The sequence below is a fragment of the Leptopilina heterotoma genome, unplaced genomic scaffold (assembly GCF_015476425.1).
Source record: "Leptopilina heterotoma isolate Lh14 unplaced genomic scaffold, ASM1547642v1 Lhet_24, whole genome shotgun sequence".
Classification (NCBI taxonomy): Eukaryota; Metazoa; Arthropoda; class Insecta; order Hymenoptera; family Figitidae; genus Leptopilina; species Leptopilina heterotoma.
In genome coordinates this window covers 2,717,996-2,737,467 of record NW_025110956.1, presented here as the reverse complement: position 1 = coordinate 2,737,467, position 19,472 = coordinate 2,717,996, and the positions used below count along the sequence as shown (strand labels likewise).

Genomic DNA, 19,472 nt, shown 5'->3' with positions numbered 1-19,472 from the left:
TGTAAACAACAGCGGGCAAGAATGATTAGAGAGGCATATTCAACATTTTGTCAGTATAAGTCGTTAAAAAACGAGCCAACAATAATGGAGTCAACAAATGGACTATTGATATTTACTATTGATATTTACGTCGATAAAAACTTTTACACTTAAAGAACAGGATGACACAATGAATAGATCCTGAATGACAACATTTAATTCATTTTATTGATCAAGCTCATTATCAATTTGATGAATATAATCATTAGTCAGATCGTTAACCTCATCAGTAACATTGAGGTCATTCGCATGATCGTCTTGTTCGAAGTCAATGTCTTTGGAATTCAAATTCTTTCCATATTGAATATTGTCCTAATTGCATGGAAACATGCTGATTGCAAAAGAAGACTACAGTTTTGATTTGGACATTTTTCACTGCAAGTGTTTTCAGATAATATACTTCGAGGGAGTGCTTTGAAACCGCTTTGACATACATTTTTATGATTAATCCGAAGACAAGGATCCAGTTTCATCCAGTTTCTTGTAATCGCATAAACATTTTACAGTTCGGAAAGCGCTTGGTTCATTTGTCATAAGAAAAGTCCACATTTCTAATATAACAATCTATTTCACGCTCAATATTTAGCGATTTTACATTCTTTCCTTTCTCTTTTCTTCTTGAACTTTCAATATCAACAAAGTTCTTTAAAATTGATCAACGTTCAATGTAAACAGCATTTGCGGTCCCAGTTTTGATATATTCTAAAAAAAATTTGCTCGTTGAATTTGTTGACATTTCTATATGGTGAAAGTATTCTGGTGAATCTATAGCACCCATTGCTAAGATCTGGACTGTTGCATCGAAGAGACAAGTATTTGTAACTCTATATGATTGTTTGTTAATTATTATAGGCATTGTGAAATTGTTTCCATTTTGTAAAAGTTGAATCGAAGTCATTTTTTCTTTCGTATGAAGTTTTGAAGAAACTGCAACTTGTTGAACATTTGAAACTCCCTCTGAAAGCTCGAGGTGAACATTTTCCTTTATTTCCTTATTTAAGACATCTCCCTGATTTCTCCAATTTTCTGAGAACATAAGTTCCCTTGCCGGTGTTTCAAATCCTTCGGAGTTTTTCATTGCAACATCTAATAAAGTACTGTGTGTAGGAATTTGATGTTCATCTTCAAAAGTCGCATAGTTTATATCGTTTTCTGCATTACTTTCATTTATATCTGTTTTCTCAATAGTATTAGTCGTCGTTCGAAGAGATTGTTCCATTTCAGAAACAAAAGCTTTAGTAACAGCAGTTGTTGCATTCATTGTTTGGCCTTTTAATGCGTTAAAATGGGGTTTGAAGAATTTGTCAGCTCGAAGTCTTCAAAGTGTACCCTCAATTATGTTGTTTTTTAATTCCCCAAAATCTCCTTCTGCATAGCAACTTGTTGCCCTTACGCATTCCGTTTGAAAGTGAGTAGTCATGACACCAGACCATAAAACAAATTCTTTAGCTTTGTGAAGTTAGTGTTAAAAAAATGTGGAAGAAAGAGTCCATTTACTCTCGAGTGAACACTATTCTTACCTTTCTCGGCTTCAAATTTTAATCGATTTAACCATTGGAGTCGACATGTTTTTGTATTTAACATCACTTTAGTCAAAGATTAAGTTCTTCGCTAGATGCTCCTCATTTGCCTGGTAATCAAGCAAATCTAATCTTGCGTTTTCAGCCAGATAAGGCTGAATTGAATTTAGTACTTCTTCATCATGTCTGTGAGATGAAACAGTTAGAGTTAGAAGTAAATTTTTTTTTAATTTTTCCAAATTTGTGCACGATACCATTAAAGCAATGCATCGTAAAAAATTTCTTTATTGCTACGTTTTCTGCATTGAAACATTTAAGTCGAGAGAATAAATCAATAAAATGTGCTACATCTATTCTTATAAACGTTGTTGCAGGACGAACTTTAGTGGTAGTGTCAGTTAATGCTAAGAAGCATGTTCGGCAATACCTCTTCGGTTTTCTACAAAATGTATTATACATATAGCACGGGCGTGAAATTAAGCTACATAACCTTAAATAGTCACGTGTTCGTATCCTTAGGTCAGTTTTGTTGTTATAGGAAATCTTTTTGAATTGTTTTAGTACGGCGTATTTAAAAGAATGAAATAGATTATGGAGCCGCACTACTTTCCAAGCCAGGGGCCCACGTAGGTCTGAGCAGTCTGTGCTCTACCCACTGACCTTTCCAGCAGAGCGGCGACCGTTTAACCCAATCAAAATTCAAATGCCTACATGTTATTTATTGTACCCAAGGAAAGGACAAGGCTGTCAATGCGAACGGAAGCTTCACCGAAGTTACTACTTCTCCCGTAGCCCAAACAGAAACAATGTTCTCCCATTTATTCTTCTACTCTTTCTAACACTTTCTCAAGCGATGCTAGCAGCCAAGAGCAACCAAAACCAAACTCCCACTTTACATAAGCTACTACTTAGGAAGACTGCTTAAGACTCAAACGCAAGCACGCATCACAAAAGGAAACGTCAGCAAAGAGTAGGAACTCCGTTGACCTCGATGATCTGTAAAAACAATTCATACTATAAGCATGCTCCCATGAAAACTGCAGATATTAAAGGATCCCTAACAATTCCAAAACTAGTCAAATAAGTACAAATCGCTTTAACAAAAATACTATCAAAATCCAAATCAAACAAAGTATTGAAAAGCCCAGTCACAGCAGATATCACAGTACGAATAACTACTCTAACAACGTCAGCAGCCAGACTAGATTCTTGGTCATCAACAAGATCATCCTGATGATAACTATTTGGTAACGTATCACAGCGATATGTTGGACAGTACCAGAGTGACTTCCTACATGTTGGAATACACAAGGAATGATCTTTATGTCTTCTCTTTTCTCTATCCACTATCACATTGCAATCAGCACCAGGTCCGTCTCCTTCTCCAGACACCTTCTGAAAATTTTTTGAATTATTAATCGCGCAAAAAGTTAATTGTTCTACCCCCTTAAAAGGACCAAACAAAAACCTACGAAAATCTATATATTTATAATCAATTCCATAATCTGCATCCACAAAATCATCTCCATCAAACCACAGCGACAAATTGTTGTATTCAGGAGTCAACACCCAAAGCAATCCATTCCAGGATCACAAACCTCAATTGGTGTCCAATTCGGCGCCACTCCTGACTTGATCTGATCCTTGATTCCTCGCACTCCATGACAACTCAATCTGTTCTTAAACCGCAGAAATTCAAAAGAATGTTCCACCACATCAACCTTTACAGGAGTACAGCCCTTATCAGTCAATTCCTTGACACAATGTTCTTTGGGTTCAGATTTTGTCACCCACCAATTGTCATAAATCAACTCATAATGGCAGTATGGTCTACTATCTCCCGTGTACAATCTAAAACCTTTGTCAAAAGACAACATGTTCTTTTTCATCGGTCTGAGATATTATTCCTCCAATTGTCTGTACGTCATGTTGTGGCAAGTCATCAACTTCCCTTTGTCATGTTTAATTGCAATTCCATTTTCCTTTCCAATGTCATAACCATGTCCATTAATCCCAGTAACAACCACCTTTGACGAATATGCTAGAACGGGGTGTAGCCAAACAACGTACAATATGTCAATGCACCACCAGCAATCATGTACTGTCTGTTTTTTGTGAGCCATCCATACGTTGCTAATGCTGTTGCTCCTGCGAGAGTGTAAGTTAGCGTTTTTACTTCAAAGAGAAACACTCCCGCTCCCACCAATAAAAAAAATTTACTCGTATGCAAACTCAAAAATCCAACTACTCCAACTATCATCCACATTTTCGTCTTCCAGTCATCGGTCCATTTACTAGGATCGATTGAAAATCCATCCTGTTTCAAACTCCATTTTTCCGATAAATCCTTCACTATCTTATCTGTCCCCACAGCTTGGTCCACCGAAAACAGTCCCACCATGAGAACAGACAGAACAGGCACTCTAAATAACATGTCAATTTAAAAATTACCTCTATTTTATTCTTTCTTTTTATCAATAGGTATTCAATTTTCCCAACGCTCAATAATTTCGTCTGCAAATCACAAACTAATAGAAAACAAATACCACTCTGTTTTGTAAATAAATGTGTACATTTTTGTCACTATGAATCGTGGTTGTCGACCGAAACATAATTCGCGGAGAGAATTATGTTTCGAATTACAAAAATTGGAAAACGGAAAAAATGTGGCCTTAAGGTACACTCTCACCTCACTGCCTGTCTGCGCAGGCAGGCGCCATAAGAGTGAGAGAGAAAAAACATTTAATTTGAATTTTCTTACTCTCTTACTCCTATGTGTTACCATGTCAACCTGCAGGCAGGCAGGCAGGCAGTAGGAGCTGTGCTAGCGCCTTTATGCTTGCTTTGCAACAAAACTTTGAAAAACACTTTTATTTTGTTCGTTGTTGCAAATATTCCTTTAACAAATAAACAGTAATTATTCTTTATTTAACACAAAGGGGAATTCAGGATGAATATATTAATTTGAAACAAAAATGTTTATAAAAAAAGATTATAAATTATTTATTCTTACCTATGTCCTAACAGATGTTTGTATCTAATATTTTTCAAAATATTGTTGCAAAGCAAACATTTTGCAACATTTGATTTATTTTGATTTGATTCATCTACTATTGTCAAACGTTCAAATTGCAATTTATCATAAGGGATATATGGATGAGTTGTGGACTTCAATTTTGTTGTAATATTTTGCAAATAGTTTTTAATCGGAACTTTCAATTTCAACTCACAAATCAATAAATAATATATGAATTAAATGTCAGTTTTGAGTTTTTGACCGTTGTCACAATCGTAATTTGAAAAAGTGAGGTTATGTATAGATGTAAGATGTCGGTATGTAATATACATAGTTTTCTACGTTTAATACAGTATATTACGTCGAAAATGGATTATACGTCGAAAACCGCCAGTGACGCGTCACTGCACAACCCTGGAGATGATTAAAAGATAGACACATAGCACCTAATAAAGCGTACGAATAGTCGCAAACTGCCTGCTTGGGCATGATTCCAACTTTGATTATCCACGAATTCAGCCAAAATAAAATTGTATTAGTATCTAAAGCGGCAGACAACATTTGTCCTACGGAAGCAGTTATTTTTTCAAAATTTACAACTATTTCAAAGAGAAATACAGCAGGCGGTTTGATGTCCTTCATAGAAACTATAAAAGTCAGAAAGCTTGATGTGCTATCTATGCAAATAAATGATTCGTTTTTCGTAAAACGAAATAATTCTTTGGTTAAAAAAATTTGTTCGGGCAACAAATATTGCAGTTGGAAAGGATCAGCACCTACGAGGTGTATAGTACCCACATAAGGAGGACTATATTTTAATTTTGTTAAAATCTCAACTGGATTACTTCCATCTTTGGCATTTACCCCGAGTTCTTTGTCTCTACATTCTTGCCGAAGTTTCCGCAGAACGTCATTTGTGGGCACAGTAGGGGCATTTAAATCTCCTAATGCAACTTTTTCCCTGGCTAAGTTTCTTCGACAGTTTGCTGCTCCTTCTCTTAACACTGTCTCTACTATATCTTGACGTCTTTTGTTCCGAAGTTGTCTATGAACAGTTTCATGATTAGCTAACCTTGTGTCTTCACATTTCACCTCCAACCACATGTCAGCGCCTTGAATTGGTTCTTCTTTGCATATTACTTTCAGTATATTTCCACACTTTTTACTTTCACATTTTGCGTAAATGTAGGTATAAGTATGGTTGATTAAAACTTTTTGAAACTTTACAAAATTTAAATGAGAAAGCGCAAGGTAATCGATATTGTTTCAAAAAAACATCTGATTTTCCCAGAGTTTATTTTCTACTTTTAACCCTTAAACCGCACACTGCCGAATCCATCCTTAAACCGCACACTGGGTGTGCGACACCCAGGGACTTTTAAGTGTGTTCTCCAAGCTGGAATAGGATATTATCTTTTGGAAAAATTATCTTATATAGCTCAATACATCTATTTTGAAGGAAAATAGGTTTCATAATGATTTATTTAATTTTAATAATTAAAAAATTGTTTTTTAAAACTACTGAAATTACCTTAAACCAAAAACTGGGTGTCAAACAAGCAGAAATTTTTCGCCGACAACTTCATAAAGTTATCAAATACACAAAACCACTTGGGAGACTAATGTCCCTCACGGAACATAAAGTTAAGTACAAAATGTATCGTCCAATAACGACACATGTTCAATTTTTACGAATTTAACCGAAATATTAGAGTAAAAAGCTAGAATATGGGTGTCGCACACCCAGGGTGCGGTTTAAGGGTTAAGTCGAAAATGTTGCCTTTACGAAAATCTGAGAAAATCGGGATTTCGTATTCTAAATCTTCATCATCTGAACTCGGAGAGTCGTCAGGGTTTGTTATTTGTTGCGTCTTTGGTATTCTTTTCCGTTATTCCTAATTTTTGAAACACTTTAATACGAAGATCTCTCCTGTTATTTTTAAATTTATATAAACATTGTGAGGAGTCCACTTCTTATCTAATGCTTCGCTAACGTTTATATAAAACTTATCAGAATATGCAGGTATGCTACCATCCGATAAATTTTTAGCGAATAAGCAAACTGCATTTACTGCGCTAGTAATATCCACTAAAGCTGGAGGTGGCATCTGCAAGTAGAAAATCATAAGAATGTAATAGAAGTAAATAGGATGAGTAAAAAATAAATTTATTTAAGAAATTAATTTGGAAATATTTTTATTTTTGACGAGTCCTTTTTCCAATAGACAAGCGATTTATTTTCTGAATTAATTAGGAATTATCAATCAACTTCAATTTGCAAAAACTATCACTTCTAACATTTGTTTAAGTACCTGTAATTAAATTTATTTTCGCACATTTAAAATTGGAAAGGTGAAATTTCCACAGCAGCCAGAGGACTACAGAACTTTTGCTGTTCTTTCTTCATTGTCAAAAGTCGTTGAGAAGGTTGTGTTTTATCAGTTGAATGAATTTGTTGAGACAAACGATGTTCTTAGCCCTTTTCTGCCTGGTTACAGAAAAGGGTTCAGTACACAAACTCTCTTTGCTGGTGCAATTGATGATGTATGTGAAGCGATTGATCAAAAGAAAGTAACTATAGTGGTGTTCTTTGATTTTAGTAAAGCTTTTGACTCGGTACCTCATACTATCTTGCTATCGAAACTTAAAGCCATAGGTTTGTCGGGATCAGTCATAAGATGGTTTGCTTCGTACTTGTCAGGTATATTTATTTTTGACTATCAAACGATGAAAGCAAAGTATCAATCAATATCAAACCACCAACAAACGATTGGAAGCAAAAAAATTAAGAAATATTTAAATTGGAGTGTAGTATTAAATTAGCACCCAATTACTAGACAATTGAACTCTATTGAAATGTTCTAATTAACAATTATTGAAGGAGACTATATATAACTAAAAATTTGAAATAAATTGATTTGCAATAAAAAAAATAATTCTTGACTAATTTTAATAAAAAGTAACAGCTTTATTCTGACGGCGTAATGTATGAGGATTAACAAAGTAATTTGTAAAATGTTGTAGTACACTTATTTTTGACTATCAAACGTTCAAATTTGACTATCATTCACTATTAAACGACCAACAAACGTTTACAAATGAGAAATTAGTTTTATTTTTAAATTGTAGTGCATTGTGGTAATAGCACATTAATATTTTATTTTTGTTTATTTTATCTAATTTTTAATATCAAACGTTAATTACACCGACACACACAAAAAAATTTGGATTGCCAGGACTGCTATGTGGTAGGTTTTCTTCCTTAAGGTGTATCTAAAGAGAAAAACATTGTCCGACCTAAAAGTTAGTTCGTTCTTTCTTTTTACAGGCTTGGTGGGGGGTGAAGTTTGAGAAACTGATTTTTATGTGAATTTACTCAATTTCTACAAATAAAGCTGAATTTTTGCTTCTTCTGGATGTTTTTTTAAATTTAGTGACTTTAATAACATAAGAATTTAACCCAGTAAAAAAAAAGTATTCAGAATAGAGAAAAAGTATTGGTGGAGACGTTTGGTGAATGCGTTTTCGCGACAAAACCGTATTGGTGGGTTACGGTGAATACATTTTGCTTACCGTGAATAAATTTTTTTTAACTCTCGATTTAAAGATTCCTAAGCAAAGTTGAGAATATTTATAAAGAGCGTAAGTGACTTGAAGTATAAAAATGACGATTGCGAGAAGGAAATAAGAAATTTTGAGAAAAAACGAAAAATTAAATGTGACAAACCTACAACGTATGATGATGAAAAGGAACATTGACGATACCGACAGAAACTTGAGAAATCCAAGTAAATGTATGTGAAACAGTAAGTTCCGCCGGTAACGTCAAAGTTCCTTTTAATCATCGTACGTTGTAGGCACAGAAAAGCATATGGTAATTGATCAACATTTGACAATCTGTTTGTCACATTTAATTTTTCGTTTTTTCTTATAATTTCTTATTTCCTTTTCGTAATAGTAATTTTTATACTTCAGGTCACTTACGCTCTTTATAAATAGTCTCAATTTTGCTTAGGAATCTTTATATCGAAAGTTTTAAAAAAAGTATTCACGGTAAGCAAAATGTATTCACCGTAACCCACCAATACGGTTTTGTCGCGTAAACGCATTCACCGAACGTCTTCACCAATACTTTTTCTCTATTCTGAATACTTTTTTTCTTACTGGGAATATATAAAAAAATAAAAATAGCGGATCTAAAATGGTGGATTTAAAAAAAATTGTTCAGATTTCCTTGAAAATTGTTACTCGGGGGGGTTTTGGGGTCTCTGATTACGAATCTGACATCAGATTTTCAAAATTCAAAATGGCGGATCCAATATGGAGGACGAAATTTTCAAAAATTCCTCACATATTCTTAAAACTTGTTACTCGGGGGGTTTTCGGGGTCGCTGATTACGAATATGATGTTAGTTTATAAAAATTCAATATAGCGGTTCCAATATAGCGGACAAAAAAGAACAGATTTCTTAATTTCTATGTCTTGAGTACCTTACCCACTTGGTTTCAAATGATCTCCGGAGAGCTCTTTTTCTCTTCTTTGAAGTTTTAGTCTCTGCTATATCTCTTTTTAGCGTCCAACAATAGTCCGCTAACATATTCTTACTCCATTTCTCTTGATAGCGTTTCTCCATATCCTTCAAATCTTAGTGAAATCTCTCGCCTTGTTCCTCGCTGAAATCACCAAGATTTTCAGGAAATTCATCTAAATGTGAATCCAAAAAGTGAATTTTATAACTCATCAACCATCCCAGCTTTTTAAAATTCTCTGCCATTTTTCCTACAATTTCTCTATATCTGTGGCTTTTTTTATTTCCTAGAAATTCCAAGCAAACTTCTTTAAAACTTGTCCAGGCTGCTTTTTCTTTAAACTTCATCGTTTGTACAAATTTTTCGTCATATAACAACTTACGTATCTGAGGCCCATCGAACACGTCTTCTTTGATTTTAGCGTCAGACAGTTTCGGAAACTTCTCCGTTAAATACTCAAAACATTTACCATTTTTTGTCCAAGGCTTTTACAAATCGCCGATACTGAGGTATCCCTCCTCTGCATCGTAAACTTCTTTCCTGCTTTTGCTATAAAGGCATAATTTTAACCTAGAAACTTAGCCGAGAATTCGTTGCACGCCTTCACCACGGGGAGATGTCCTAGTCGCAAAAACTTTTTGAGATTGTAGTATCACAGAAATGCGATCAAATTTTAGTAAAACATTTACAGTAAGCCATTTCTGGATTATGAAAAATTCAAATTTAAAATTAGCGACTAGAGGAAACACCTAAGTTTCAAGATCCAAGAAAATCTGAGAACAATTCCATCGTAAGTCGTATTGGATCCGCCATATTGAATATTTATAAACTAACATCATATTCGTAATCAGCGACCCCGAAAACCCCCGAGTAACGAGTTTTAAGTAAATGCGAGGAATTTTTAAAAACTTCGTCCGCCATATTGGATCTGCCATTTTGAATTTTGAAAATCTGATGTCAGATTCGAAATCAGAGACCCCAAAAACCCCCGAGTAACAAGTTTCAAGGAAATCTGAACAATTTTTTTTAAATCCACCATATTAGATCCACCAATTTGATTCCGCCATTTTTATTTTTTTTATATATTCAATTCTTATGTTATTAAAGTCACTGAGTTCAAAAAAACATAAATCTCAAACATCACCCCCCCCACCAAGCTTGTAAAAAAAGAACACGAACTAACTTTTAGGTCCGACAATGTGTTTCTCTTCAGATACACCTTATGGAAGAAAGCCTTCCACATGGCAGTCCTGGCAATCCAAATTTTTTTTGTGTGCCGGTGTTATCAACTATCAATTAATATCAAACGACCAACAAACGTTTAGAAAAAAGTAAAATTGTTTTTATTACAGTTGTGGTACTAACTTCACAGGCATGGAACATAGCATCTATAGAGCCTAATGTTTACAGGAAAAATAGTACTTAAGCACGTGGCAAACACAAAAGTTTAAACAATTCACTAAACTGCGAACCACTTATTAAATGTATTATCCTTAATGCTTTACTGGTGCACAACAAAAATTCAAATCACACTTTTATAACTGAAAACCGGATTCAAATGAATTTATGACAAATAATAGTGGAGCGTGTACAAAACACGTATTTACCGACTTGCATTCAAATAATTATTTTCAAATTTATTTATTCTCGAAATTGTCAATTTTCTCCAGCAATCAATTATAATTATTGCTATCTTCCTAGACTCATATTTCTGAAGTCTTTTTAGTTCGAAACGATACTTTTTTTGTCCAATTAGAGTTTTAATAAGCAAGGGCGAAATATATTATTAATGGGAAAAACTTGAAGAAAAGGAAATGCCACTACTTGCTTGTGCAAACTTTTGAAGAAATTTTAACAAATCAAATTAAACTTCCTCGATGGAATGCGCATCAAATGGTTCTCTTAGTGCTTCTTTCAATTGATTTGAACCTCGAAAATTTTTACAATTTCCCAAAAAATAGGAACTCGTGGAATTTGAGAACATTATTGCATTAATGCAATCACAAAAATCTTTTAATGGTATTTGTGTGCCTTCTGTTAGAAGCTAAATATTAATTTCATCTAATATTAACTTGACATTTTCGTGATAAACACAAACAAATACGGAGTGAGTTCCAGTACTTCCTGCTACGACACAATAAACATGTCTAAGCAATGTAAATTTTGAGAAGCCTATCTTGGTGTCTTTGAACTAATTTTTGAATTAGGTGTATAATTCTTCAAGATTACATAACAGTAATCTCTTCTGAACGTGCAAGCGTTTCCCATCAGGTTGTTTCACAGACAAAAGATATTTTACACCTGGCCTTTTTCGACTTATGTCATCACGTTCGTAAAAAGCTATGGCACAAAATGTCGTATCCAACCACAAGACATTTCCTTGTTTACAATTTGGAGTTGTTAGAATTCCAAATTTATCTACAAGTTCTTTTGCTTTTCGAGCCCTGCCGTTCTGATGAACTGAATTCAATCATAATTTTTGCCGACTCCAATTTTTAGGTGCAAAAGTAAGCATAAACAAATTTTTTTCCTAAGGTAGGTCAAGAAAAACTATTGAAGTCATTACTTATTTGTTATTTGCATGAAAATAAAAATAATAAAAATTTCGAAATTAAAAAAGTGCTTCTTTGAGTTTCTTAAAAATTTATTTTTCAGTGTTTCTAAAAAAAATTACAAAGATTTCAAAAAAATCTGTGGAATATAGACTTTTTGCAAAAGTACATTGCAGATTCAGACCACTGTGCTGCATGGCACCATTGAAAAGAGCATGAAAAAACCTTCCACTTTTTTTTTTGAAAAATTTGATAGATTTTTGGGTAAAGTGTACGAAATTGTTCGTATTGTTTGTTAAAGTCGTATGAAACTGATACATTATTATTCTCATCATTTTCTCTACTACCAATATTTAACCCGTATTTTTTTATAATTTTAACATTAACAATTTCATCATAAACTGATTAATCATTCTGTTTTATTTTCCATTTTGGCGTAGAAGGAACATTTAAAATATTTATATGATCGTGAGCGACAGAATTACCATTGGTAGATTCTATTTCGTGGTAAACTAAAAGTTGTTTATAAGCATAGAAATAGAATGTGCACTAGTTGGACTGACACACCAACCACCACAACTCCTACCCCCGCAAAAAATAGTTCTAAGTGGTCTTGACTTGTAAGCTAATAAATATTTTAATTGTGACGATTCGGGTTTCACATAAAAAATGGAAAAACTTACGACAGATTTTACAGCAGCATAGAGGATTACAGGATCACCTGTGATCCTTTAAAAAGGCTTTCTTTGGAGGTCACGTTAAAAGAAGTTTTGGTTCTGGGTTGAGTACCTTCTAGTACCAACTAGAACGTCAATTTGACTCCCTTTCTACATTAAGGGGTTACACCACTTTGACCCGCCCAAAAAATACGCTTTTTTAACAATTTTTTTAAGAATAGAAATTTTTTTAAAATAATTAAAATACAGTAGGGTATTATACTAGTCTTAAACTACAAAAAATATATACATATATATTTTTTTTCAAAAACTGTTAACACACATATCCAATAAAACTTTTTATTTTTTTCACTACTTTTTCATTCAAAATCACTTAGAGTACAAAGCACGCGTTTGATCATTAATACTACTGCATATAAAATGTCATCACGATAAAAGACATCGACCATAGTGATAAGGCGTTTCAGATGTGACGTTACATGCCAGATTTGACAAGTCCGCCACCATACCTTACACGCCACGATACCTTACATTCCCCTATTTATTCGAACGCCAATGCAATAAAGCGTTAATTCAGAAAATTGTGCTATATGGTGTCTATTCATTTGTTTGTGTAATATAATCTCAATTCACGTTGAGTTCATTAAAGGGTAAATTTAATTTTTAATTCCAAATGTCAGATCTTCAATATTTTTCATTTTTCGATAATATTTTGTAAAAAAAAAATTACAATGAATTGATAAGATTATATTGCACAATTGTTTGAATATACATAAGCATCATATGGACTTTTAAAAATTAAATTAACCCTTTTTTTAAATCAATGTCAATTAAGATTATGTTGGACAAACAATTGAAAAGACACCATATAGCACAATTTTTGAATTAACGTTTTATTGCACTGGCGATCGAATAAACACTATATTGACGGAGGGCGTCGAATTTCAGAAAAAAATAGTAAAAACATAAAATGTGTAATTTTATGGTGTTTTTTTTGTGCTTCCGCTTTAAATAACAAGTCACTACAACGTTTCTGATTGGCTGTTAAATGAAAACTGTGAAATAAAGAGACTAGGAACAATATACGCATGTGCGGAAGGATTTATACGATCGTTCGCTATAAAACGCCCTTTCTCGCACTTTTCCCTTGCACCAGAAGTAGGACTTTTTATGCATTGCATGTATTATATAAAATAGGTTAATTAAACAGTTTGGTTCAATGAAATAAATTTTTTCTCTGAGTGTATCTTCATGCTTTTCTTACTTATAGAATTTTCTAGTTAGTCCACATGCTACCAAGACCAGTACTTTTCTCGATGACTCTTATAGTCGCATTTTTCCACCGATTTTGATCAATGAGAGCTCATTGAAAAGATAATTTATCCAGCTATATTTTTACTTTACATTATACTTTTGTAGTAGTACACTGAAAAAAATTTTGTCCAAATCTTAAACTACTTTTTTACCTAGGTGAATGGAAAGTTGTTAAATTAATTACTTTTTTAGTTTTGCTAACAATTTTTGTGTAGTTGATTTTACTACTTTTGATGTAGTTAAAGAATAATCGTTCAGATGATTAAAAAAAGTAGTTAAATTACAAGAACAACTAAAAAATCTGATTACACCAACTACTTCTTAGTTCTTTTTATTACTTTTCGGTAGTAAATATAACTTTTTAAATTCAGTTGAGGACTTATTGAATCACGCAGAGTAGTTAAAAAGTTGTCAAACCTACTTGGAATTTTTTTCAGTGTAGGTGATGCTTTGCTGTATCCAAAAAACCAAAAATACTTTCTTTCAACATTCTAAAATGTATTTAATGAAAAAATATACTGAAGCAGATAATTTTTTATTTCTGCCTGTCATTTTGCACCTGACGAAAATCATTTTTTGTCCTACCTGCACGGAAAGTATGTCATTTCGGGCACTTAGAGCGGGCGCAAAGTAACTCATTACCACCCAGGGGTAGGGGGAAGAGTATTTTGCGCCCGCATGTTAATTATTCGATTTTCTTCATTAAGGTAGTACGCTCGCGACAGTCACTCTCAAAAGTAAATTTTAATTAAATGCTATAGTATGGTGCAGTTACTGTAGCATATTTTTGCTTGGACTGTACTGAATACATAGTCAGCCCTATGTACAGACACACAAGTATACTAGTCAGATTAGAATATTATATTATATTATATTATATCTTTTAACTGAAACGGTTAATATTGTTAAATCTTTTTGTTATAAATTTCTCAAACATTCATTTATAATATATTAGTTTTTTAAAACAATCTATAGAAAATTTTAGAAGTTATTAGAAGAAATGTGCCGTTTACATGCACTTTTCATAGGTTAACCATGTTAAATAACAAACTTTGAACTTAAATATCTTGTTTTAGAAACGGTCAATTTTTTTAATATTTTGCAAATACATAGATCTTGTTATTAACTATTCTGATTTCAAATTTCATGAAATTCTATAGAAAAGTGCGATTGCGAGCGTACTACCTTAAAATGTGATATTTTCGAGTTTCTTTTTATGTTGACTATAAAAATGCAAACATTTTCAACTTGTTTTATTTTGTCTAGAAAAATGTGCAATTTTTTTTCGATTTTCTCTAAAAAAAATTATGACACATTTGGTTTTGTTCACATTTCGGTTATAAAAATTGGCAATTACTATATTTCCAGAATACATTGTTTTCTTATTTCTATATTAAAACTTGTATCATTATAGACTTCAAAGAGTTAACATTTATATAGAGTTTAATTTTTAACTAATATGAGCGTTTAATCGTTCGTGCCCTCAATGACATACTTTCTATGCAGTTAGGACAAAAAATTATGTTAGCATCATGGGCGCAAAGGTGATTACGACTCTGGCAAAATCACCTATTTCTGCCCCCTTCATACGAAAATAACTATTCTTATTATATATTTTTGCAGATAGTCGTCGTCACTGAATATGCTGATAAAGATCTCTATGAAATTATAGGAAAAACAGGTCGATTATCAGAAGAAAGGGCTCAAGTAATTGCTTGTGATCTAGTTTCTGCACTATACTACCTTCATTCGAATCGAGTATTACACAGGTTTGTACCTATTCAAAAATTTACAAGATTATTTGAATAAATAAATATCAGAATTTGCTAGCACAACGTAAAACAAATCCTAAGTAAAGAATCTATAGAGATGTAAGTTTTAATTTAATTTAAATTAAAACTTAAAAATAAGTAAGAAAAGATTTTTATTTCATTAGCAAAATTTTTAAAAGTTAATTTATTTAACAGAGATTTAAAACCACATAATGTACTTCTTGAAACAAATGGCGTGGCAAAATTGTGTGATTTTGGATTTGCTCGTAGTATGAGTACTGGGACTCATGTACTGACTTCTATAAAAGGGACTCCATTGTATATGGCACCCGAATTAATAGAAGAACGTCCATATGATCACAATGCAGATTTATGGTAAATATGAAAATGATTTTTTTTAGTTTTGAAATTTTTTTAAGTCAAAAAGCTTGTTTTATTATTCTTATAAAAAATTCACGTTTAGGTCCCTTGGTTGCATAGTTTACGAATTAGTTGTTGGAATACCACCTTTTCAAACAACTTCTATTTTGCATTTGATAAAACTCATTCGTTTTGAATCTGTGAAGTGGCCGCCTCACATTTCAAGCATTTGTAAAAGTTTTCTCCAAGTAAGAAAATTTGCCATTCTCAACAGATAACTTAATTACGGAGAAGATTTTGTAACTATATTGAGTTCAATATTTTTAGGGTTTATTACAAAAAGATCCTTCTCAGCGTTTGACTTGGCCGGATCTTTTAGAGAATCCGTTTGTTAAGGATAGAATTATTACTGTTGGCACTCCTATTCCAACTGCTCTCACTACTCCACTTTCAGCAAGTCAAGAGAAAGCTAAGCAACAACAATTTCATATACTCAACGTTAAGTCAAACAAATCAAAGTTAGTACTCGTTATTATAATATGTTATAGTACTTGTTGTTACTGGTGATTTTAGGAATTTAAATATAATTGGAAAAGAATTAGAAATATTAGAGTTTTTGAAAATCCTAAGGTGTCCTAACCCCTTAAAATAAATCAACTATAATAACTGATTTTTTTTAATTTATATTTTTCTCACAATTCTAGAGACATTTTAGAAAGAGCAGTATTGAAAGTTCAAGAACATGAGCGAAAGTTACGAGAAATTCATAGGCGAGGTTGTATCTCACAAGTACGTTTTCCTGCTTTGCTTAATTACTATGCTTATGGAATGAATCAACAACCATGTCCAGTACTGAGACGTAGTGAACCAAGTGGGACAGACTCAAGCACGAGTGTCGACGTTCTTCTTGGAAATTTAAGTTTACGAGCATCTTTACAAAGTGACCTTCTTGCTGCAGATCACACTGCTTGTCAAATGGATTGTCCAAATTCTAATTATTATGGCGAAACATTAATTAATCAAAATTCCCCATTTTCCAAAACAGACAATGAACAAAAACCAGAGTGTATACCTACTTTAGCGGAAGAAACTTCTGTTGTAAATGCCAAAAGTGTTAAGCCTAGTGATAAGAACCAAGACATAAAAAACGAAAATGTTTATTCACAGAAAGAAAATTTGAAACATAGTCGTTTAAGTAAAGACTATGATCAGGAATTCAATAAAGAAAATACTGTTGATAAACATACTCGATTGCCAGATTGGAATCCTCAAGCCGTGGAGCAACCAATAGAGAACGAAGAATGGGTTGCTTTTCTTCAGAGATCAATGGAAGAAATTATGGATGGAGAAATTGGATCCTTACTTCAGGAAAATTGTGTTTCTGTATTTGTTTCTCCACTCAGGAATCCAGCAGTGGGATCTCAAGTCATAGAGTACGTTGCTTGTTTACTTGCACTTCCGTTCGTCGCAAAAACTTCAGCCAGTAATCTAGAAACAATTCAGAAAGTTTATCTTGATGTTCGAGTCGTTCCCAATATTGTGTATGGTTTAAAATTGCTTATGGTCCAAGGGGATGATAATGAAGCTGCTGCAGAATTGCCCATTAGAACAGCTGCGTCTCTTTCTGCCGAGGAACTTCAGGCTATTGAAAGGAATATTCTACTATTATGCAGATTAGTTTATGTTCAAGAGCAATTTCTCACTCAATTTTGCGATGCGATTTACATTATTAGTGGAATTCCAGTTCTACAAGAATTACTCACGTTGGAGAAAAGAAAGTCAGGAGTAGTAGCCTATCTATTGGCAATTTTAAACAATGTTATGAGATGTCAGCCAGAAAATGCAGAATTAATAGAGAAAGTAGTATTGAGAGTACAAAACAATGGTAAGTTTAAATTTAAAAGAATTTTTTTAATAACTTTTTTAATGAGCAGATGTTGGGTGTCGTGTTGACAAACTTATGTTAATTATTTCGATATGTCTTGATCGATCATGGTATTTTTAAATTTAGCAACTTCACTCCGTGCTGAAAGTACGCCGAAAACTTTTCTCTAACTCTTCGTTTTAAATTTTTTTAGACTTGAACCGCCGGCCAACAAAAGGGCTTACTCAAGGTTTTCGTTGGTTCCTCGAATAGCGGAGACTCGCTGCACCCCGGACCAACGAAAGTCACTCATAAGCTCTCTTTTGGTCACCGGTGGTTCAATTTTAAAAAATTATAAATATGTGTTTTTTACTAATACTGTAGATAAAATTTATTAATTTTTTCCAGAATCAAAAGAAAGTAAATTAGAGCAATTAGAAAAATTATTAACTCATCATCAAACTGTTATGAGATTGAGAGCATGCATTTTAATGAAGCATCTTGGTCGATTCTGCTGCAGAGCTTTACAACATATTTGGGGAAACAGTTTGAAAAGTAGCCTAGAAAAATTAACTATGGATGCAGATGCTTCCGTTAAAGATGTAGGTATTTTAAAAATCCTTTTAGCGACAAAGATTAATTGTTTATTTTAAAAGAATATTTGGTTTCAGGCAGCTGTAAGTGCCGTTAATGAACTTAAGCAACTGCCTTATTATGATCAGCAGCCGACGGTGGAATAAATATAAGGATAAACAAAAAAATCAAATTAATTTTTATAGCAGTTTGCAAAGATATTTTTATACATATTGTTAGTGTATAATGTAATATTTTCTTACAAAACAAAAAGACTGTTGTATTTTTACAAATTTCTACCTTTTAATAAAATAATTTAAAATATACATTAATTGCAAAATATAAGAGGCATTTTATATTCTTTGACTGATATTACAGCTTGCGTCCAACCATCAGACAAGTTATGTAATTTTAATATTGTCTCTACTCTATTAGAAGGTCAAACACGAGGAATAAGTTCGACCTCTTCTTCACCAGATTCGAGAATTTTCATCAACTGTAGTTGCAAAGATGTACCTTTCCAAGCTCTTATCAATACTGGAGCAGTTCATGGTAATGCCATTTGCTCTTCACTCAGCATTAGCGACGTTTAAACGATTAATTGATTTAATCATTTCTCCATAACTAGCACCGACAGTATTATCTTACCTGGACAATACCGTTTTTACTTTAGTGACCTTCAAAGAACACCTACAACTCATGTAAGAAGTTTTTATTAGACTCTATGAAGCTAAATTAATACCAAATTGAGAAAAATGTTCCTTTGCTACTAAACAACTTATTTATCTTGGCCATCTCGTTGACAAACAAGGACATCACCCAGATACGGAAAAGATAGATTCCATCTTGTATATTCAACCTCCGACGTGTTTGAAAGAATTAAGATCATTTATTGGTAACCGACGATTTACGAAGAATATCTCAGTATTAACAGCACCTCTAAAATCTTGACATACCCAGTAAATATGGTAATAGACTAACAGCCTGTCAAATTTCATCTATTTACATTTTAACAAAATTTCATATTTTCTGTTTGTTATCGGCATTTTTACACTTTAAAACAATCAGTCATTTTGATTAAAATGCCAAATCGAGTCAATAAACGTGAAATCAAAAGATTCAAGAGGACAGAATTGTAGGTGAAAAAGCAGGATTGTCAGAATGCCCCCAATACGGTTTTCACTCCAAAACGTATTGGCAGAAACTCGCCGCCAATTCTATTCGCTCACGGCCAATTCTTCCTTTTTTACTGGGT

The 19,472-nt window shown here is 33.0% G+C and overlaps 1 protein-coding gene across 5 annotated transcripts in view; it reads left to right on the top strand.

The window, feature by feature from the left end:
- Positions 1 to 18,562, top strand: part of LOC122502937 (serine/threonine-protein kinase fused) — a 28,285-nt gene extending 9,723 nt beyond the window's left edge. For 4 of the 5 annotated variants that reach the window (XM_043613293.1, XM_043613290.1, XM_043613292.1 and 1 more), the window contains 7 exons: positions 15,272 to 15,417; positions 15,616 to 15,795; positions 15,884 to 16,028; positions 16,108 to 16,298; positions 16,485 to 17,665; positions 18,053 to 18,246; positions 18,301 to 18,562. In XM_043613293.1, the coding sequence (XP_043469228.1) occupies positions 15,272 to 15,417; positions 15,616 to 15,795; positions 15,884 to 16,028; positions 16,108 to 16,298; positions 16,485 to 17,665; positions 18,053 to 18,246; positions 18,301 to 18,384 (2,121 nt within the window). In that variant the 3' untranslated portion in view covers positions 18,385 to 18,562. The remainder of the gene's footprint in view (positions 1 to 15,271; positions 15,418 to 15,615; positions 15,796 to 15,883; positions 16,029 to 16,107; positions 16,299 to 16,484; positions 17,666 to 18,052; positions 18,247 to 18,300) is intronic. The other variant, XM_043613291.1, reaches the window with a different exon arrangement.
- Positions 18,563 to 19,472: the final 910 nt, after the last annotated feature.